The 23,982-nt window shown below is 32.2% G+C and overlaps 2 protein-coding genes across 2 annotated transcripts; one reads left to right on the top strand and one right to left on the bottom strand.

The window, feature by feature from the left end:
- Window positions 1-70: 70 nt before the first annotated feature.
- Suv3 (Suv3 helicase) lies at window positions 71-17,407 on the bottom strand. The gene is given in 19 exon segments (XM_068771746.1): window positions 71-993; window positions 1,453-1,619; window positions 2,938-3,231; window positions 3,909-4,041; window positions 5,404-5,530; window positions 6,163-6,313; window positions 7,001-7,099; window positions 7,770-7,918; window positions 9,149-9,328; window positions 9,926-10,119; window positions 10,810-10,916; window positions 11,036-11,170; window positions 12,608-12,747; window positions 13,975-14,066; window positions 14,505-14,582; window positions 15,060-15,240; window positions 15,759-15,927; window positions 16,642-16,762; window positions 16,936-17,407. Coding segments are annotated over 19 exon segments (3,210 nt in total). The 5' UTR covers window positions 17,357-17,407; the 3' UTR covers window positions 71-721.
- A 630-nt stretch (window positions 17,408-18,037) lies between these two features.
- Window positions 18,038-23,620, top strand: PrBP (Prenyl-binding protein). The gene is made up of 5 exons (XM_068771631.1): window positions 18,038-18,226; window positions 19,347-19,378; window positions 20,103-20,254; window positions 20,958-21,094; window positions 21,560-23,620. The coding sequence occupies exons 1-5, from the start codon at window positions 18,156-18,158 to the stop codon at window positions 21,639-21,641; spliced, it is 474 nt and encodes a 157-aa protein (XP_068627732.1). The 5' UTR covers window positions 18,038-18,155; the 3' UTR covers window positions 21,642-23,620.
- The last annotated feature ends 362 nt before the right edge of the window (window positions 23,621-23,982 follow it).

The following is a 23,982-nucleotide window of genomic DNA, read 5'->3' as shown; positions in this document are numbered from 1 at the left end:
AGTGTAACTAATAATAAATAAACTATGTATGTATACTTTTAATTTTAATGTATCCGTTTTATTTCGAAAATTTTAGTATTCATGAAAACATAGAAGAAGACCATTTTAAGTATAGAAAATATTTAAACAACAATAAAAAATCAAAGTTTATTTACACTTTACAAAGAAACATTAAAAGATTATTGTGCAGTTAACCTCATTCAATGGCCATGATGCTCTCTTGAATATTCCTTTCATTGTAGTTTCTATGGTTTATTAATCTCTGTACCTTCACGCGACCACTTCCTTCGTAATTAGGGTGGCAAAAAATAAATGCTTATAATTTATCAAATAGATTAATATTAAACATAGATATATACTCATGTATGATGATAATTTAATACAAACAAAACAAAATGTAATTATAGTGCTACTAAAACTGCTGTACCGCGCCTTAGGTATGCGCACGGCGAGAGGGGGAATGTCGGCCGCTCCATACCATCAACACTGATGGAGGCGGCCACCATGCTCCTTTTTCCTTGGTCCCCACCACGCCGCTCTTCACCCAAGGCGCGGTACAGCGAATTCAGTATTGAACTAACCGGATTAATCTTTTGACCTTTAAAAAAATCTTTGAGTGTGCATAATAAAATTATATACAAATTTCAATTAATTATTCAACAAAATATAACAATAAACATCTTTTTTATATGACTTAGTGTGAATAAATCTATGGATAAGTCTATGGAGAAGAAAGTGGTGTGACAGGTGTAGGCGGTTGAACTTGCACAGTAGGTATCTGTTGTCGCGTTGGAGGCGAGTCTCTCGAAGCGCTTGCCGGGGCCTGCTGTTGACCCAACTCCTGGATCTCTATCACTTCGCGGTCTTGACGTCGAGTTCCCATGATCCATCGCCTCTTCCACGCGACGTATCCTAGCGTTACCAGTACAGCGGCAATCAGAATACTGCCAAGTGTAACACCGGTCACAGATGCTGTTGACATTGTATATAATCCTGAATCAAAGAAATGCGCTTATTTTGTCAAATGAAATGTATGACCACGTTCAATGCAATTCATTGATAGAACCATTTATTGCACTTGTTCAATGAGATGCAAAATCTCTACGACAAACTGTAGCTGCCACTTGAACCAATATAGCACCTTGAATATTTTATCAGCTGCTTCCTAACCGCGAAGTCCCGACGATGGACTTCGAACAACGCCTGATGTGCAACATTGCTATAACTTATGCGCCTCAGGATTGTTAACACTTCATTATATTATCACCCAAATAGACGAATTCCATAATGGCGTTCCATATAGAATAATCATGCACTTCATGCTTTGTGGTCAATTCAAATAGGATGAAGATACTGCTACTTCTGAAGGGGCAAGCAGCCAATAAAATACAAAGATTCAAGTGGCAGCGACACTATATTAAAAAGAAGACAAGTAAAGAATAAATGACAAACCTTCAACTTCCAAAGTTATACGATCAATATGTTCTTTTCCATCTTCCAAGCCTGCCCCGCAAATCCAGTCACCCAAATCCTCGTAGCTGACTCTACGTATAGTAACTGCGCAATCACCACGATCCAAGCTTCTATTTGGCGGGAAATAGTATTTCTTTAAAATGGGGCTGAAAAAAAATGTTTGTGTGTAAAAAAATAACTATTATTACAATTTACGGAATAGTGAAGTTTTAATTTAAATTTATTTTTTTCAAAAATTATATTACATCAATATGGAATAAACTCTCTTGTTCAGTTCTTCGGAAGATCCTGAATGCAGGAGGCATCCAACCATTCCTTTGGAAATCTATTGGGAAGGCGTATGTCAAACAGTGGTCGTCTTACGGTTGTAATGATGATGGAACCAATATCCATATAGATTAATTATTTATTACCATTAAAGGGTAAACACGTTTCTCAGAACAGACCCCTTGACTGCACTATATAAAAACAACTCTCTTTATACTCATCCGTTATCACGTAAATTATTTCTAAATGCGCTAGATTTTTTTGTTGCCCAATGTGTAATTTATTGGTATTTATAACATCATAATGTAAATCAGAGCCTTTCGGCACTTTCACTAGACCTTATTGTAGTAACGAAGGTCGAAGGCTCCCGTAGTGACATCGGTTAGTGTCGTTACATAACTTATTTCACGAGATCGGTAAGCCCCAGAGTTCCGAGCCCTGCCAGCAGGGCTAATCGTCCTCGGACAGAGGATCCTGGCTTAGGCTGCCACTCGCGTTCAGAATCGAGAGAACTTAAGCTAACACCATCACTTCGGGAAACGTTAGTGATGGCAAGAGAAGTAGTGGGTAACATGAGAATTACGTCCCTATGCTGTACAACGGTAGCGTGTGATCTCGCTGCTTAATTTGGTTCAGAACATTGTTGTCATTATCGAGGTGTAACGTACGATTGTAGCAGGTTCTGATGTACCTACGATTAATGGGTTAGAGAAAAGATTTCTCGACAGAGATTTATTGAACCCTACACGCGTAACTAAAACACTTACCACTGAAGTGATATAACAAATAAATTAGGTCATCAATTCGGCCGTAGGACATCGGGGCGTATTTAATTTTCAATGTAAGCGCCCTTTATCCTTGCCAAAGTTGTCTGTCCACCTTGTCGAAGGTCATCGTACGCTGCACTTGCCGATCTGTTATCTCCACTCCAGAATCTCAAGGTCTCAGTGGCCATCTATTCTGCGCGCTACGTGGCCTGGCCACTACCACTTTAACTTGATTATCAGCTGGACTATACCACCTACTTTCGTCCGCCTACTGATCGCCTGGTTCACAATTTAATCTCGAAGATAAATTCCAAGCCCTCTCAATGGATCGTTGTGGGACTGTGAGCTTGCCAATGAGACCCGAAGTGAGAGGCCATGGTTCATTGCCGTAGGTAATCATAATAAATGAATTAAATCAATTAGTACTCACAAAGAAGCATTGACGGTTGAATCAATACTAAAGGGACTTGCGTTAGGAGGCTCAAATCGACAGTAGCTTATAGGCAACAAGGCTTGAGTGGTTGCACAAGCTAGTGTTATGGACTTGCCGTGCATCGCAGTGACGTTGGCCTGCACCGCTGCGATTCGTCCCACGACCCTTAATTCAATCCTTTTCATCATTTCCACCCTCACTGTCTGCATCCCTATATGACATTTCCATTCCCCGACATCAGCCCTGGTCGCTTTTATTGTCACGACGCAATAGCCATTATTTTTCGTCGACCTAAATTAAGCATTAAGATTTATAATAAATTGTAAATATGAAACTTAAGCTTACTTTCAGATAATGGATAATGTTTTTTACATATTGGTGTTTAATGGTATTGCATAATGGTAGTAAATTGGTATATCGCAATTTTGGTTTAATATTCATATAAATATAATAAATGAAAAATAAATTTTTAACATTAATCTCTTACGTTTAGGTTTTAAAAACACTACAAAAGTCCGCAATAGATTTCGCTGATATTTGGTACCATTGTAGAATACCATAAAATATGTCCTTGATAACATGACATTTCTATATTATTCTTATATCGAATTGAAATTTTCAAACTAGGATAGATTACATCTCTTATTAACGTCAAAGTAAGCATACGACCAGTTCGAATAAAAAATACCTTAGACCTGAAAAGAACGGGCGAATAGAACTCAGCGGGACTTATATTGGAAGGAACATGAAAATCACATATTAAATTAACATTGAAATTGCCTGGAGTCGAACACATTATTCCATGTCCTGGGAACTCAATTACTGGGTTACAGTTACCACACAAACGTTTTTTTTACATTTTTTTTATCTAGCATTGGGAGTTTTTTAAACATTATCTGGCGTACTATTGTACAACCATAAGTATATATTGCCCGTAACATTTATTAGTTATATAGAGAAATACTTACGAATATCTGGTACCATTGGGGTGAATAAATCCACAATAGAATATAGGCAAATCCGTTTTACACTGTATCGCAACGTTTTCATTTTCGAGCGCTAGAATTGTTTCAACACCGCTATGTTCAAAAACTCTGAAAGCTTTATAACAGAATTACTTAATTCTTATTAAAACATAAAAAAGTCACTATGCTATTTATCGTACCGGTAGTGAATTTTGAAAGATAAATAAGTAAAAATAAGCCGTGTAATTTCATTACACCCATCACTGATTTCAAAACAGGACAAAAATTACTACGTCAATACGAACTACCCACCTCGCTTATAAAACCGATAAGAATAATGAAATGTCAAGAGGTCTTCATTTATTAGTACATCGTTCTTGAATTGATAACCTAATAATTAGCTTACAATTTAGTAAAATTACATTGACAACATTTTTTTACAGACACAGAATTATAAGAAATTTAAAAATGTCTTGTAGGTTACAATTTTTTCTTATGAAATTATTCCCAGGAAATCTCACAACTAGCGTTAGTATAAAGTTTCATGTGTCTAAACCAGTTTTCAAAGCACATTTTGTAGCAATATTTTCCTCGGCAGCCTTTTCTTATCTGGTAGTGAAAATTGTAATTTATTGTTGTTATTGAAATTTAAGGAACAAAAAGTCACATGGTGCCGAGCTGTAAAGCGTACGAGGCTAGTTTTACCGGTGTGGTGCCTTGAAATTCTTGAGTCTTGATCACGCAATGTGGTGCTGCATTTCACAAAGATGGGAATTATCGGACCATATATTTATTTAGAGGAAGGAACTGCAGTTACTGTGATATCTGCGTGCTACGTTGAAATGCTAAACGACTTTCTTCATACAGAACTTGAAAGGCGTCAAGGGAACATAAGAAATATGGTTTCAGCAAGACGGTACCACAGCTCACACGACGAGAGCATCCATGGAAGTGGTGCGACAAATGTTCCCAGGACATGTTATTTCCAGAAATGGTGATGTTCAGTGGCCCCCTCGCTCACGCGATTTGTCGATATGCAAATTCTTTTTGTGGGGATATTTGAAATTAAGAGTCTACATGAACAAGCCTCGCACAATCGATGACCTGAAGAATTCCATTCATCAGGAAATTGAGGCTTCAATTCATGGCTGTGCTGAATGAAATGTTGGAGCAAGCCATCCGCAACTTTCAAGAGAGGATCCAAATATGTATCCAGCAAGAAGGACGTCATCTCCAAGACATTATTTTTCGAATCTAATTAAAGTATGTATATTTCAAAACTGCAATAAAAATCTATCACTTAATGCATGTTTTTATAAATTTTATCTAACCGTTTTCCAGTCATTCAATAGTGATTAAACATGCGTTTCCTCTGCTCCACCCTGTATAAACACGATATTGGTTAGTAGCTGATATGATGAGGGATTTTTATAAATATTTAAATAATGCAATAAGATCTAAAACAGTACTTTTATTTGACTTTATGATTTTATATTACAATTTAACACTGACAAATGTACTCATTTTCTTCTATTTCTAGAAAGAGTTTTTTTCCTCCCTCTCTCGTTATTGTCCGACGCTAATTCTTGTTGTAATTTTTTCAGCATTTGCGGCGTTATCAGGCCCTTGAAATAAATGATCAAATGTTAAATGTATGACAACACAAATTTTACCAAATCATAGGTTTTACCTTATTTTAAAAAAAAATAAAGTTACAACATGTAAAAATTCCACCTAAGTACTGACTCATATGCTATCTCTTCCACTATAATGCTTAGATTTGAAAATTTGCAGAATGGGAGCCAGCTAAGAACAAATTTAATCACCCGCAAGAGGGTTCAGAGGAGAAATTGATTTCATTAAAATGAAAAATGAAATGAAAAAAAAATTCCAAGAAAAGTGCCATCATCCTTTCCGCTGTAAAACATCCTCTGTTGAAGATAGGCATCCCACAGAATTTTAATAGTTCCGAGCATCCAGCGTCATATGACGATCTCTACACGGTCTGTCTGTCAACCGCTTGTCGCCATGGTCTTTATTCCAAAACACCAGCGACCATCTATCCGCGTGATTGCCATAAAAAACAATTAAAAAGTACCACACTTATATGCGAATATCTATATATATACACATATATACATATATACATGTACACATATATATATGTATACATATATATACATACTAACTCCTGTTATTCCAAAAAAAAAGAAATTACCAATACCATTGATTGCCTTATTTCTTGTGGTGTACTCACCTTTGCGACAAGCATTTCAGACAGCTTTCCTTTAGATTCATCTCCTTTAGAATGACTCTGGGAACCAGAACCAAGCGATTTCTTGCTATGACTAAATGCCTCCATTGTTTCATTGCCGTCTTTCAAAACTTGCTCAGAATTCCTTAATAACCTGTTAAAGTCAAATTTTATTTTAATCAATTTAAATGAAAATTTTATCACCAATTATAAATATATAACATTAATTATTTTTTTCTATTGTTATGCGCCAAACCAATCTCTAGCAGTACAAAGTCTGCGGGGACTATAAGTAAACAATAATTAATTTTACTGCTTATAATAGTTTTCTGAAAATAATATAATGATACATTATTTATTATTATTGAAACCCTTGATTTTTAGAAAGGGTCTACCAAACATTATGTGACAGCAAATGAACTATGTATTCACCCCTATAGTGCTTTTACACTGATAACCAACCACCTCTATATATTAAAAAGTAGCAATTAATTTTCAATTATATGTATGTTTAAAATTAACTATTGATAAAAACTCTATTTAAAAGAAAAAACTGTATCATACACCAGCAACATGACCAGATGGCATTGGCTTAGGCTCTCTCAGTATCAAGTTTTCCTCAATTCACCTATAATTAATATCACCCCGTAAAAAATAACAAAAGTTATAAATATTTTGAGTCCACTTGTACACAAGCAAGTATAGTTTGTCGACCACTCGCCCTTTCGAGCCGGTTTTTATGCCTGAGAATAAATCCAGAATCTAGCAAGAGGCAGACCAGCCCTTAAATAATGGAATAATAATGCTATAAAATTTAAGATCACAAAATAAGTAAAAATACCTCGTTATTTGGAAGATGCCTTGCTGAATTATCGCGTCCAGTTCAACTTCCATTTCCCGCACCATTTTTACGTTCGGGAACATATCCGGAAATCGGTAGCTGTAAAAAATATTTTGTTCAATATAATTATAAAGCATGTATTGAAAACACAACAATACCATTAGTTTGAAGTAAAAAAGTGTTCTTGTTAAGGATTAATTGAATATCTATGGAGGCTTTACTGTTGAAATGATGATGATGGTAATGAGACATAATTATCATATAACAATCAGTTCCATTAAACCGCTTAATCGGAATATAAACAAAATGAATAGTCTTATCTCTTTATAACATGTTTAGTAACAATGTTTATACTTATTATTAAATAACTATTAAGTACAGATATCTGATCCTATGATGCATATATGCTCAGTAATATTTTTGCCAATTATGGAATGACAGTTATGTCATTAAGAAATAAAATAAAATAACTAGCTCTCTAAGAAGCGGAGATTTCTTTGGTGTGACAAGAAAACGTAACCATCGCCGCTACCATATTCGTGTATTTATTTCAATTTCTCTTTTATTACGCAATCTAAATTTTGGTAAGTTTTGAAGGGATCGAAGGGAAACGAAGTTTAACGCGATGTGACAACGAGATTATTAAAGAGAAATTTGTGAAAAAAAATAATAATATATTTCATAAACGGCCCCTAATATTTAAAAAAAATACATTTATTTTATGAAGTCTCTATATTCATACTCTATTATATACAAATCTATGGCTTACCTTAACCATAAGTAAAGTTCTAGAACATCGAAAACTGCCTCCAAGTGAACGAGGTCCATTATAGTCTTCGGTGAGGGAAGTGGCCAGTCCACCACATTACTTAACCAGTTCTTTGTGATGGGCTCATTCCTGCTGTATTGACGAACCATCTAAAAAAATAATAATTTATAATTAAATATTTATTAATAATAATACAATTTAAATTTACCCAAAATAACAATATTGGATATTGAAAATGAGAACAAGACATCATTTTAATTGATTAATGATAAACAATATAATTTCACTGTTTTCTGTTGAAATACACTATCTTCACCTAATGGGGTTGAATATATGCAATATGTCAATCTACATTAGTTCTTTGAGCGACGAGGACTCATCATCGACTATTACGACATTTTGGACTTATTTTTATTTAAACTTTGATTTAATGTATATCAGACAATGTAGGCAAGTAAATTAAAAAAACTCAGTAACAAATAAATCAGGGCTTAAATAAGTAACAATAGTAGTTCAAATACAAACTAAATTACAGGCTAACCAGTAATAATCAATTTAAGCGTAAAATAAACTAAAGTGTAAAAAGGTAAGATGCATGGAAACGCATCTTGAGCCACGGTATTTGGGCTTTGTTTTACCTTTTGGAAATCTATCTGTTGTTCCTGATTTCAACAAGGATACATATTATTACATCACCATTAACTTTATTGTGTTAATCTATGTATAAATTATAATAATTGGTTATTGGTGTAATAGCTTTAAAGAATTTATTAAATGGCTTATTTGATATCTATTAAACTCTATCCAAAAATCAATGGTTTCATCATACATTTATAATTCCAACTTTAATTAAAATTTATTATTGTTTATTATTTTTCCCTGCAGACTTTATAATGCCAGAATTTGTTTTGCTTATCGCATTTCAATAGAGGCCTATGCTTTGCAATAGGCGTTTATCGACTGATATGAATGAATTTCAATAGAAAAAGTAAATTAATGTAACATAATTCAGAGTGATCATTTTATATAGGCTGATATTAGGAGAGTTTAAACAAGCATACATTGCATAATTGTCAGAAAAAAATTTTGAAGCATTTACTCCTATAACTGATCACTCTGCATAAGAGATTTCCACCTGTACTGACTCATCACAGTATTGTTAGAAATTTTATGTTTAGCCACTCAAAATACCGTAGGTATATTCCTTACATTGAATAGAGGCCAGCTAAGAACTGATTTTACTAAATTCCATCTGTAAAGGAGCTGGGGGCATTAGGTTTGCTAGCTGGGATCATCTAGTTTACTAATTTTTAGGTTGGTCGGTTGTTGCAATTATTATTACAAATCTTTTTAATTGTTGTGTTTAAAGAGTGCATTACCTTAAGGAAGGTGGCACACACGAAAGGCAGCTTGTTGTTGATGGGAGCACAACAGAAGACGTAGCGCGCGCGTAAAGGAAGAGGCACGTGCTGGATCATCTCCGCGAGGAACTTGAACGCCTCCGTGTTGCACATGAAGTACAGCGAGTCATCTACCGTGCACAGGTGGACGAAGATATCCTGAAAAAACATCATATTTAAAGAGTGATAGAACAAAACATGATAATTCCATGATATCTTACTTTTCCAAAAAGGTCAAAAACTGACAATTACTCTGCTTTTGTGTAATTAGGAATGTAAGGATGTAATTATTATTTATTTAATTGTGTGGTATTGAAATTATATATCTATTCTCATGTAAAAAATGGAAATATCATTTCCTGATCAGGTTTGATGAAAATATCATAATTTGTACCAAACGGTTTGGAAATATCATATTTTGTATCAACAGTTTATATAAAAAAGACATCTATACAAACAAACGTATAGGCTGTATCATTAATTACGCAGTTAATTATTATCGTGCATTGTTTTTCTACAAATTCATATAAAGTAGACGCGTACGGCGCAATATCGTCTCAAATCATTATTTATTATAAACATAGAAAAACACTCAATTTAATCCATATATCATTTTCACAAAATATAATAATAACACACATCCTCGCTTATAAAATATACGGTGATCTAATTTTCCGTTTTTTTTTTGAGAACCCTTATAAAAAAAATCACGAGGTGACACTGTGTATCCCAATATAGTGTTATAAACCAACTTACCATAAGGCTACTAAGGTTCGCATGAGGTAAATGATAGGCATACAGTTCCATTTGTTCAGCAGTTGGATACAGTCCAGCTTGAGTAACGGGGTCTGAGGGCTTAGACAGCAATGTCTTCAGGGTAGCCAGGTCTTGGGGCTTGAATGTTGTTACATAGCCCGTTTCCCAAACACTACCATACCTGCCTGCTCTACCTGAAATATAATAGTTTATTAAAAAATATCAAGAGAACAGGAGGGCGAGAGTAGCAACTCCTATCTGCATTATTCGAGGCATCTTGTATGCCACATAATACTCAGAAGAATATTTAATGTCCCGTGGTACATAACCAACACTAAAATCCACAAAGACGCAAAGATCGCAACAGTCAAAAAACAGATCAGATTGAATAAGTTCTACCAAAGGCGACTCCCTAATCATCCAAACCAAGTTTACCAATACGCAATAGGCAAGAACAAAACATAGGCGGGTAAAACATTGTAAAGTTATTAAAATAGATTCATTGATATTAAAAAAAAAAAAACAATTGTAAAATAAATTCGTGATAAAATTGATGTACACGAGAAAATAATTAAACCAATTAAAACTGTGATACTGTTATAGAAATGGATAACTGAAGTGTTTGAGTATGTACGAAAGGAATGGAATGATTGAGAAAGCAAGATGGAATTGTAGAATGATAGAAGGAAAAAAGATATTGTGTACTATGGAAGACGAGAACGAAAATAAAAATTCTAGTGAAAAAATTTTTTATTAAGAAACACAAAACCCTGTTCCAATTAAATAGAGGGTGGAAGGAGAGGTCCCCAATAGCGGGGACATTAAAAAAAATCATCCAAACCAGTTAGCCGCCCAAATTCTGACGTTTAAAAAAGTAAATTTACCTGCAATTTGCAAAGCTTGTGATATACTTATAACATCCATTTCTACATCCCCATCTTCATTTACAACCGGCTTTATAAGAGAATAGAAGATGATGCGACGTATACTCCTGAAAATTGTTATAGATTCATCATTTAACATGTAGTATTAATTTTACATTTTAACATTTACATTAACTGAGTATCAATAGTTAAAATAAGAAACTAAAAATAAAAAAAACATTCTTACAAATTAATGCCAAGACCAATTGCATCCGTCGCAACCATAACTTTGCATGAACTCTCCGGGTCATTAAACTTATTTGCTTGTGCCAGTTTAGTACCAGGGGGTAGACTGCCATATATCACAGCAACCTCGTGACCTCTGCAATGTTAAATAATCGTTTAAATTCTAAGTGTTATAAAAATTTATGAATATTATGGGTCCTTGAAAATCACAGTGCAAAAGAAAAATAAAGCCAGTAGCAACAAATATAAAGGGAGACTAGAAATATACGCTAAGGACAGATCCCACAGACAATTTACGGAAGAAAAAACAAAATTTGGGCCTTGAAAGCACCAATTAAATGCAGAGATATCTGCAATGGAATCTTCTAACACATCTGCCTATTAACCTGATGGCTGATATGAAATAGAGAAAAAAAAGTATTCAACCTGAAGGAGGGAAAGGGTCTAGAGTGCCCTCCACGTGGATCAAGGAATCCACGGCAGAAGTCAAATTGAGCGGAGAAGAAGTAAAATTAAGTTAAGAAAAAGAACAGAGGACCCCATCTAAATTTACTATATTATTATCTTTCTATATCATTCATCATCTAATATGATTGAGGGTTCTTGACTCTCCAAGCTGACAAGAACAGCTGTGCAAACTAAAAGAATCTATACAAACTTTATTCTAAAGCAAATAAATAAAAATTCTAAATCAAGTTTTATTAAAATAATTCATTATTCCTGTAGATCTTAGTGGTTTAAGTCAACTTCTTATAAATAAACTTTCATATACTTTATCATTTTTTTGGACATACAGAATGATTGGTTATATTGTAAAAGCTTTAAAGGGTGATTGAATAGCATATTCGTCACAAAAAAGGCTTAAAGTTTTTACACCTATTTCCAATTACTATATACAGTACCCGGCGATAAATATTGCACAACGACCTTTGGAAAGAGACAATCGGCTAATTTAGGCTTCGTAGAGCGTTATCTCTGTCACACGAAATACAAACAGTTCGGTATCTATTAGGAGCTGTAAAACAAGTATCATTTGCTTGTTTTGATAATTATTTTTATTCTTTTGTATAAAATACACCATTTTTTCTATATGTGGTGGATTTAGGTTGGGGTAAAATAAAATAAAAAACATGTTCACATTACAACAATAATTAATTATAAATCCGAATTTTAACATGATTTTCTTACTATATTATCATTACTTTATTATTTCTGAAAAAATTGATTTCTTGAAAAGATGTTCCATACATTAAATGACAGCAAATAATTTATACACGGCCTATTGCAATCCAATAGAAAAAATAAATGAATGTAACAAATTTAAGAATGATCATTTTATACAGAATGATTGTAAACAATAGTAAAAACAAATAGATTTTTGCTGGCAAATGAACTATATATTCACCCCTTTAAATCTTTTACATCCACAACCAATCACCAAATACTGCTCTTTTAAACATTTATTTTTAAAATAATGGGACTTTCTTTTAAATTACAATGTATTCTAATAATATTGTTATACGTAAAGTGTTTCTTATTCATGAACTTTGGATACCTGCCTCATGGGACTGACCTCTGTTCAATGGCTCTGCTTACACTGTAAATGTCGTTTTTATTGAAACACACTATGCAATCGCCCGGCTTCACATTATCTAAGGATCCTAATGCACTGTCTTCAACTTTTAGTTCCGTTAGCCTTTTGTATGTGCGCACCTTGAAACGAAAATGCATATTGACAAAACTGTCGATCAATTTTTTACAATGAATCGTGATTTTTTATTGCATATACTTATAGTTGATGTGTTGGCTTATTGTGGAAATAATTTTAAAATTTATTATACAAATCATGTTTTCAACTGAAGGCCTCCCTCTCCGATTTCCAATAGGACCACACCAATACTTCGTTTTTTCGAATTGCGTCTTTAGATTTTTGAGACTGCGTTGTTTTAGGTTCGAGTCTTTATATGGTTTGCTATAGAGAATATTAATTCACTATGCGTCGTGTATTTGGAAGCAGCCTCTATCGAGCGTCTTTCGACGACCTTAACCCTTGGGCCTATAACCAGGAGTCTGACTCGTTGTGAAAAATTTGTGCCATTAGCGAAAACCACGAATCTAACCCGCGGTAAAGAATTTGTGCCATAAACGAAATGCACGAGTCAGGCTCGTGGTGCGGAGTCGGTGCATAAGATGCCGCGTATTATTTTTGTCAACTGATTAACTGATTATGATTGCACCCTAAACGTCTAAAAATTACTATTTGTACCTAAACGTTGTTTATTATTTCACAATTGTTTTCATTGCTCTGAAAAACAAATGTCATGAAAGGTACACATTTTGCGCGAGTTCAGGTACGCGGCTAAACAGCTGAATGGAACGGCGCGCGACCGATTTTTTTGTTTACTATAGCTCGCGCAATTGGCAGATATCGTGTAGACCAAGGTGTTAACTAGGTCGACTCTCCACATTGTGGCAGAACGCCTTACGCTGCGCTTGCGCGCACGTGGTCACCATTCCAGAAGCTTAAAGCTTCAGCGGCAGTCTGTTCTATTTCTGTGTGCCAAATGGCCTGCCCACTGCCACTTCAACTTGATAATTCGCTGGGTCATGTCAGATACTTTCATACATCTTCAAATCTCTCCATTCGACCTTGTAGAAAAATCTCGGAGAAAGCCCTCTCCATGGCCAGTTGACTGTGAGCTAAAGAAGCATAGAGTAAGAGACCATGTTTCTGATACGTAAATCATAACTGAACGAAAATAATTTCATTGTCAATCTAATAATTAATTGAAGCCAACTCTATAATTTTATAGCGTTACATTACGCAACAAATAACGTGTCAAAAAGCCAACAAGTTCTCACTTATCATGGTTGATTTCTTTAATTTCATAACCTAAAACATAGCATATTTGATAAATTAAGTTTTTAAGAAAAACTTACTTCAATTTCCTCCCCAGTATTATAACAGAATTCTTCTATCAGATTGATTGCTCCAGCTTCCCCACACAAATGAATTTCATCTGCTTGTAGTCCTTGACAATACATATACAAAATGGTATTATACGTGAAATTGTTGGACATTATACTATTAGACTATATTTTAATCATCATAAGAGAAATTTTAACAATTGAAAATAGTCACTAAACCTTTTCATCAAACATATTTATATTAGATTTGGTATGTTTGAACTATAATAATTAATTCTTATAATCAACTATCACTTATTACTAATATTAAGTTAAAAGTAGATCTTTATTTACAAATGCCATCAAAAAGTCATGCCAATCTTATATCTAAATGATAGTTGTTATATTAGAGCACCATAAAACCTTTGTTGATATAAAACATCTTAATTAATCTTAAGAGCTTATGTCTTAAACATAGTTTGTATTGCATGCTCAAGTATTGACATGCTCATAGGTCATATTTCAATTATATTTTTAGGTAAGTGAGTAAAATATTTGTTTACCCAGCACAGCTCTCGTCCACGCCCAACCTCTACCCCTATCTCCAATCATTTGTATTTCATCTATAATTGCTACGTCATCTGGAATTAAATAATTAAATCAATAAATAAATCGTTTCATTTAAGAATAAAAATAAACTATTCTTAACAATTTTTTAAATCCACAAAGAAACAACTACATATATACATAACCTTTATACAGGGTAATTATTTATAGGTGTAAAAGGTTAAAATAAGTGAATGTTTAACACATTTGTCAGCTAAAAGCTAAAAAGTTTTATTAACTATATCCAAACATGTATAAAGTGATTACTTGGAATGCAACAGGCCAATATCTCCTGGCAATATAAAGTCTGCAGGGACAGATAGTAAACAATGATCCAAATTTTAAAAACAAAATTTATTACTATATTTATTAAGTTATTATTCATAATTGGCAGAAAATGTGCTATATTACCAATCACCCGGTATACTAAAAAGTAACAAGTAGTTTTCATCGGCATGAATTTCTAAAATAATTGTTAAATAATTTTCTGTAAAAAAAGAATTAAATCATACATCTGTCATTCAGGGATGTCATCTCGACAGTACAAGCAACATGACCAGATGGTACTAGCTCCGGCTCACTCAGTAAAAAGGTCTCCGTTTCTTCATTTTCTGTTTCTACAGGTTCTGTTAATGTTTTGTATTGTGACGCATGACGCCGTTCTTCACCAGTTATAAGATCACATGGTGTACCCTACAACACGGTTTACTTGGTATAAAGATAGAATATCGCTAGATTTGTGGAAAATTAAAAATTTAATATATACTTTATTGACTGGTCACATATACCAGCAGCATTGGGAAATAGACTCATGTTCCTAGATACTCCGCCGATCCACAAAAATAGTACAAAATTAATAAATAGAATAATAAAATGAGGAATTATTGTCACACAACCGTTCACAACTCAGGATTTTTTTGAGACAAAAGTAATTTATACAATGAGGGAGTTGGAAGGGGGCGACTCGCCTACCAGCGCAAACCCTTTGTAATGCCACCTAGGTGGTGCTAAATGACTACCAGCACTGAGAAACAGACGGCAGTTGGTTAACCCAACACACACAATAAGTCGACACAATACTACATTGCTATTAAACTAATTATAACTGTCAGTGCATGCATCTTTGTATGTGGTTAAATTTCACAGGTTATGTTAGATAATGAATCCTCATTTATTATAACACACATAATAGAATAAAAGGAAATTCTTACTTTACTGTTTGATTTGTGGTATATTTCTGTTGCTAGCAACTTTAATGGTCCACAATAAACACCTGATTTTGCTTTAAGAAACCTTTCCATTGCATGGTAAGTTTTACCAGAATTAGTAGGTCCTGCATGAAAAATAATTTTTCTGTTTAGCTGCCTCGCAAGGGGATACCTATAAGTAATTTTATTAATGAATCTATTACGAATTTTTAAAAATTCATAAACAAAAAACACAGCCAGCCAGCTACTTCAATTACATAACGAAAATAAAACACTTTTATTCCCTATTCTTACAATCATTTGATTCAATTATACAGTGGTGACACTTTATAACAAGGGTTGCCAAACTGCAGCTCGCGAGCCACCTGCATGTGGCTCGCGAGCTGCAGTTGTTAGCTGCAATCGGAGCCTAAAATAATAGTTCAAAGAACTATTATTTTAGGCTCCGATTGATTGTTGAATTATTTCAATATTTAAATTCATATTACCTATGTCAGCAGGGAAATCAAAACAAATTACTGGTGTGAATAATTATCCTTATTTTTCTACCATAAAATTAGCGAAATTCAAATATGGATCATAATTAACTAGCATCTTAAGTATTATTAGAAGTGCATACTGATATTTTGTACTTCGGTTTAAATAATTTCAATAAATTAAATTTTTGTAATAAAAAACATTCTTTTGGGTATTTTCAAAAGAAATGGCTTGTACTAATAAACAGCCTGGCCAGAATAACTGTATAACATAACTTAACAAATAAGATAACATTAGATGGTTTTTATTAGAGTAACAAATTATATTTCATAAAATATAGGCTAATTCTATGATGACTAATTATGTCCAAAAACAGGAAAAGTTATTAAAGATGTAACAAATTTCTTACCAATTGGCAGGTGTTCGTAGGTCAGATATTTTTTTTAAGTCATCCAAACAGTCCAAGTGTGGGAATGCCAATCTAGCATGTCGTAAAAAGTATGGAAACAAATCAATAACATTACCGGCACCTTGAATTTTAAAAGAAAAAATTAAGATTTGATTCAAAAGTGATTTAAAGGAAAAAAGTATAGCCAAATGAAAAAGAAACAAAATATTTTTTTAAGTTTACACAGGGATACATATTAAAAAGCGAATAAATATAATTTTACTAGAAAAGTAAAAGAATTTAAATCACTCTAACCATGTAAAATATCACTTATTGTTATATGCAAATCTGGCGGCAAATCGTGCTCTAAACAATGTCTTCTGAACGACAGAAATGCTTGTCTCCATAATTGATCATCTAAAGCATTTTTTGAAGCTAGCATCCTGACTTCAGGCTTCTGATGAAAGTTATTAAGAATTTTCAACAAATCCTGTTTCTTAATTCGTCCAGTAAATTCTTCTCCTATGTTCTTGTCATCTGGATTTGGCTTTACCGGCACGGGCGTGAAAAGCGCTGATGGGCCCCTATCAGATTTTTTCGATCTTTTAAAAACATAACCTAAATTTCCTAAACTTCCTTTTTGAGTAATTAAAACTGATGTCGAAAGAGGCGAAATATACGGAGGAATCCTGTCTGTGCAATAAAGTGCTAAAATTCGCGTAAATCCTTTATACATCTTTTTAATTATTAATCTTTAAAAAAATAACAAAAAATTACTACTGTCACATTGTAGTTGCGGCATAGACCAAAATCCATAGATAATATGAGAAATATACAAAGAATAGAGTATAAATTTATACTCGAAAACAATTAAAACGAGGAACGGTGCTTTCGGACTTCCAGGGAATCGAAATGTTATGTTCGCAACAAATAACAAGACAAGCCGTTATCGATCCTTTTGCAAACAGATTCTTATGCCTGTTATAATCACTTAAAAACTACCGAAGAAACACAAACAGTCTTTTAGGTTCTCCTCGCTTATATACTAAATAAGATGTCTAGTAAAATCGCCATTTCCATTCTGATACCTCAAATGCGCCAATAATTTAAATACAACTGAAGAAAAATATAAATACAATTGATTTTCCGTCGTAAATAAAATAAGTACATGCTGAATAAATTAATAAATAAGAAAGAATGAAATAAAATTTTGGTAGAAAATAATTGTTTAGTAACGTTAAACTCTTATAAAAAATACTCAACAATAAAATAGCTGTGTATTTATCACCAAATAGAAAAATAGGTATAAATACTCTTGTTTGTAGTTATATTACATAATTATCTACTATTCGCTATATATCATCATTTAGGTTTAAACAATTTTACGCCATATGGCAACACTGGATGTGACGTTTTTTGTTGTGATGTTTTTCTATTTATTTCAATCTGTGCTTTATATATTTTGTGAAAATTTACTGTTTTTACATCAAATAACATTAAGTTAACATTTTTTGTCTGAAGTTATTCTGTACATAATGACGGAAGTTCTACCTATTGAAGAGAACCGCGAAAATCGAGTGGACAAGATTTTAAAAGGCTTCCAGATGTATCCTTTTTCAATATAATTAGAAGAAAAATGAAAAGACATTATTTGTTGCTGTTGCATACTTCGTTATATTTGCTATGATTTTCCAATATAGTATGTAAAATATCATGTTATACTTAATTATTCTTAGGATAATGTCCACATATAATCACTTTAAATTAAGAGCTCGTTTTCATTTATGACTTGAAACTACTAATTTCTTATTCTACACTTAAGTTTCTTTAATGATTATTGTGTAGATTATACTGTTGCACAAATTATGGGACAGCATTTTTTAATTGAACTGAATTAAATGTGACATGTGTTATCCAATTTTGAACTAAAACATTAGTTATTGGTTAAGTTGTGTTATATATTAAACATTAATAAAATAAAATTCTAATATCAGTGGATCGAGTTTTTTGTTTACTGCTGTTATTTTATTTACTGGTAGCTCTCTAATTATGGAGACCATAACACTGCTTGACCACTATGGTGCTTTCATCAGGTAACAAAATACTGCATAAGGTGAATTCTGTTTTGAACATTCCTAAATTAATTTTGTGTACTTGTTTAAATCATAGTTTCCTAATCATTTGCAGACTACTAGTACACAAGAGGGTCTCACAAAAATTGTATCATTCTATGTTTCTGTGGGTTAACACTTTTTTTTATGAAAATAGAAGTTCTCATAATGTTAGGTACTGCCCTTATAGGGAACCTATAGGCTTAAGACTTACATTGTTATTAAAAATATCTAAAAAAAATTTGACTAACAAAATAGTTATTCCAATGTTGTCCACAATTTAATATAATGTAGGGAATATTTGTAAAACCATATAAGGTATATTTACATGACCTATTATTTATTTACATTGCTATTGCTTTAGGAATTTATTAAATAAATCAATCAATATGAATCAATGCAATGAATGCAATGACATCCTGATGGTCACAAACAGTAATTTGTTATCATAAGTTGTTGGGAGCACTCCCAGACTTTAAATCTTGTTTTATAACATTGCCACGGCTAAGAAGCAGGGAAGGAAAACACAATAAAGCCTGCATATTCTATGACCACAAATATTGACATTTACTCTGTCTAGTTTTTGCTTTTTTTCTTACATCAATTTGTCTACAGAAATTGGATGAATTTACGGGATGTTGATACAGGTTAGTAATTTAATTTTATTAATATAGTTTCTAGCTTTTTATATGTTTAAATAGTTCTTCTTAGAAACAATAATTGAGTTTCTTTTAAATTTCATTTAAAAAGAGCAACTGTTGAGTTTCTGGGTGGCTCTTCCCGACAGATCAGCATTCTAAGCCGGTAGTAGCTCACTTAAAAATGTAAAGCAATTGACAATAAAACAAAGATATTTTAAATTATAGAGTCCATTGTTATCAATGAAGATCTGGTATTTGTAATTTTTTTTTGATTTGTCATTTTAATTTACTTAGGTAACTTTATTAACCAGGACATAATATACAAGGTGCCCCATATATCTTGTTTTTTTTTTATTAAAAATTACCCAATTTTTACATTTCATATATTATGAGTAAGTATAAGAGTCGACATAAGTTTTATTGATTTAATTTATTTCGATAATCTTACATGCAAGAATATATTATAAGGTTGTGCTATAAATCAACACAGAAAAGCTTTACAATTTTTTTTTTACTTTTACTAATAATATAAGTTATATTTTGTTGAAAATGCTAGTTTCTTCAAAAAATCGAGCCATCACCGTATAAATTTTTGTCTAGCAATTGTAATAATAGAAAGGACCTCACCCCTTTAATTAAAAATTATTAATTGGATTGTTATTACAACCAAGTCGCACAGCAGTAAGTAAATCAATGAAAAAAACTACAGCTCTTGTAAATGTTTTTACAGGGAAGATTCTTTGGCAACATAATGAAGACATGTCTAATCCTGATGTCGAGCACGAGGCGCGTGTACCGAAGCGGATCCTGAAATGCCGGGTGGTTTCCCGCGAGATGAACTTTAGTTCTGTGGAATCCATGGATCGGTTTCGACTGGAACAGGTAAAGTAAAATTAATTACATCATATATCATACGGATAGAGATTATTATGACAAATTGCTATGAAATTTTTTCACTATTAAAGCTAAAATCGGATTGGGAAGTCCTCCACTAGTCAGAGTACTGGGAAGTCACTGGATGCGGGCAGCGCAAGATTGGTCACAGTGGCGGTCTTTGGAGAGAATTATGCCTTACAGTAGATCTCTACCGCCTGACATGATGATTGAGGCTTAGATTGATAAAACTTCTATTTTAATTCTATGCTCTGAGTCATATAATATCTTGTGGCCTATTTTATCTGAACAATTATAATTAATATAAAAACTTTTAAAATTTATTTCATATTGCTGAATTTATAAATATCTTTTATTGTGAATTATACATTGGGCATGTAGTACAACATATTTCTGTCTAATTACACACATTAATACACACATACACAGTTTAATATATTAAAAGTTTATAAATAATATACACAACAAAAAAACTTGTTACAACATTGATAAATTATGAACTAACCACTTTCATTTGACTGTTTTTTTTTAAATTATAATGTACATTTTATTCAGCCAGAATAAAAGCATTTCTACAAAAAGTATGCAGCTATAAACTCTTGTATTATTTTAAATAACTGCCATCTTTTGATTAAGTATAGAATCATTTCATACATGACTTGCCGTAACATTTTTTAAAAATTATTTACAGAAAGTATTATTTAAAGGGCGGTGCCTTGAAGAATGGTTCTTTGAATTTGGATTTGTAATACCGAATTCATACAACACTTGGCAATCTATTATTGAGTCAGCACCAGAATCACAGATGATGCCAGCTAATGTATTAAAGTATGTATTGTTTTAAATTTTTTATTACTACTATTTATTTATTTAATGCTTAATATCTTTAAACATTAGCCTTTATATTTCTGGTTTTGTTATGAAGTTGTGTTTATTTGTCGAAATTCATGATTATTTTGAACAATTTCAGATATGTTAGCCCATTTAGTTTAATGTTGTTTTAGTTATTCGTATTATATTAATAATGACTAATAACGTAAAGTTGCAATTGAGAATCGAACACCGCCATCTAGTTTTTCCATTTGAATATTTTTAATGACATTTTTATAAGGATTCTGTTTATGCCATTATATCTTTGACTGAATGGATATTAAAATACAGGATTTTTATAATATTCAATCCAGCTATACTATTTAGAACCGATTTTTTATTATTAAAAAATAATATATAATAAATGACAACACAAATTTTAAAGAAAGTTTTTAAAAATTGGAATATTCTTTTTTTTTTCAGTGGTAATGTTGTTATCGAGACCAAATTTTTCGACGGAGATCTGCTTATAACAACCTCAAGAGTGAGACTTTTCTATGTTTAAGTATGTTATGCTAAGAAATAGGCATTTATTGGATTAAATCCGTAATTTCAATGCATTTCCACACCACAGACTGTTTCAATATTCTCTTTTATATGTTTAATGAAAATAAATATATTAAATAGTGTATGTTTGTTCATGTACAACTTAATCACGGAGCTAGCAAGCACTTTCTATAAGTCTTCACTATTTTAGCATGTTTTAGCAAATTCAGATTCGAATAGGTTAAGAAAAAAGTTTTACACATCACCTGTCAATTAATCCTCCATCTTAAATTATTTTAAATTGTGAATGCATAATTTTTAGTAATGTAATAAAGTTGTGATGAAGCACAAATTATTGCTGCGAACCATTGAAACAGGATATATTATATATTACGTGATAACATATAATATTTAAGTAAAGGGTAAAAAATATAGTGTTATTATTTAATACTTTTCCTTGTTAAAATTAACTGTAATTAATTAAAAATTATAGTCAACCTTAGTCTTAAAACAATTGATGTTTACCTAGTATAAAAATTATAAAGTTTATTATATATTTTGTTAAAAAAAATAACCAACATGCATGTATATAAACCAAGATATTATTTGCATAAGAAATAATGATGGCGGCTTCAATGATTTACTAATTAAGTAACAATTTGCGTAATCTCTAATTGTGTAGACGATAGATAAGAAAATGCTTTGCCGTTACTAGTTACCTTAATATGCACCTAAATATCTCTGGTTATAATCTGACAGAAATTAAACCAAATAATTTTCTTACGACATCAATCTATGCAGTTTTTTATATTATTTATTAAGTGACGTTCTGCATAACCCAAACCCATAACGCCTCATTTTAATTTGTTGGTAAACTACTGTACAGTGTTTTAATTAAAGTAATATTACATTGAAAACTATAATCGGCAATGTTATTGATTTTCAATAAAACCGGTCATAAATTTTGGGATTGATAAATATATGTAATAGTTTACAATGTAGAAGTCTTGCCTAATTATATTTATTTATATATGTAGGGACGTAGCAGTGAAAACATTTGATTTAAAACCATGAATTTTAATTAAACAAAAACACTCGTACTTTCGTCGTACATCGCAAATCTGACAGTCCCCGTAACAACATGCCCTGTCAATGTCAACTCTTACATCCTTCAATGCTAATGTTGCCTGATAACCATTTTTCTACCAAATATATGTATGTATTATTAAATCAAACTTACGTGTTCTTATTAAAAATGGTAGTAATATGCTGTCTTTTTAACAATACAAAGTATAAATATTCTGTTTTCGAGCTACTGAGATGTGAACTTGGGTACATTTAATTTCTCGGAAGTCATATGTAAGATTTGGTACATTTATTACATAATCATAACTATTATGTGGCCATGTCAACCACATATTTAGTACATCTTCATAAATGTATTTTCATGTGTGACAACCATAGGTTTCCAGCTGTGGCAGCACCCGTTCCAAAGGCATATAGGAGGTATTATGAAAAACCGCTATTTTGATGAAAAAACATTATACATGGCTGTTTAAAATGTTTATCTTATTATGCCATATATTCACAATGCAGGCGTTGTATTTTTTTTTCTCGTAAAGAATTAAAATTTGGAAACCGATTGACTAAATCGTCACATAATTTTTGTCAATGGCGTCTTGCATATTCAGTAAAATATATGAAATAACTGAAATGTAGTTACGGGGATTTCGCCTTAATAATTGACATATCTCAAAGACGTCCTAATATTTCTTTTATGCTTAAACCACGAACTTTGATTATTTTGCTGTTTAAGATTTACATAAGGTTGTTCTTAACCGTTTTAATTTAAATTCAATTATATAACGAGGTCGTATCTTTATTTCTGCATTTACGTAAAAAGTATAAAACATTTTTACACTTTTTATATGTTGTATTAAGGTGAATTTATCAAGAAAGTAAACGGGTGAATACGATGCGAGTATTATTAGGTAAATAATAAAAATTCACAAATAAAACTTGTCTTATTTTACCCATTCTATTTTTAAGGGTATGCAAAGAAGAAATATATGTCTGGTCATCAGTTTTGTCTATATCTTTTAAGTTTAAAAAAAATCTGAAAAAAATATGATCAATTTTTTTAAACCACATTTTCACTGCTACCCAAGTGGCATTTACAGATTCCGCGGGCTTGACCAAAGACCTTCAAGGTTACGAATATCTAGGGCTACCGAGAGACCTGCCTCAGGCTGTAACGTATTATGTCCGATTGGGAAAAAATTATTTGGTCCAAAGCTGAAATATCCAAGGTTGCTCTTAATAAATAAGTGCTTCGAAAAGAAAAGCATCGTTTTGATAAA

Source organism: Battus philenor, unplaced genomic scaffold, assembly GCF_028537555.1.
Source record: "Battus philenor isolate CCGP_79_NKW_IND1 unplaced genomic scaffold, ilBatPhil1.0.hap1 SCAF_4, whole genome shotgun sequence".
Lineage (NCBI taxonomy): Eukaryota > Metazoa > Arthropoda > Insecta > Lepidoptera > Papilionidae > Battus > Battus philenor.
Note: the sequence above shows the minus strand (reverse complement) of the source record. Positions and strands in the feature narration are given on the sequence as shown.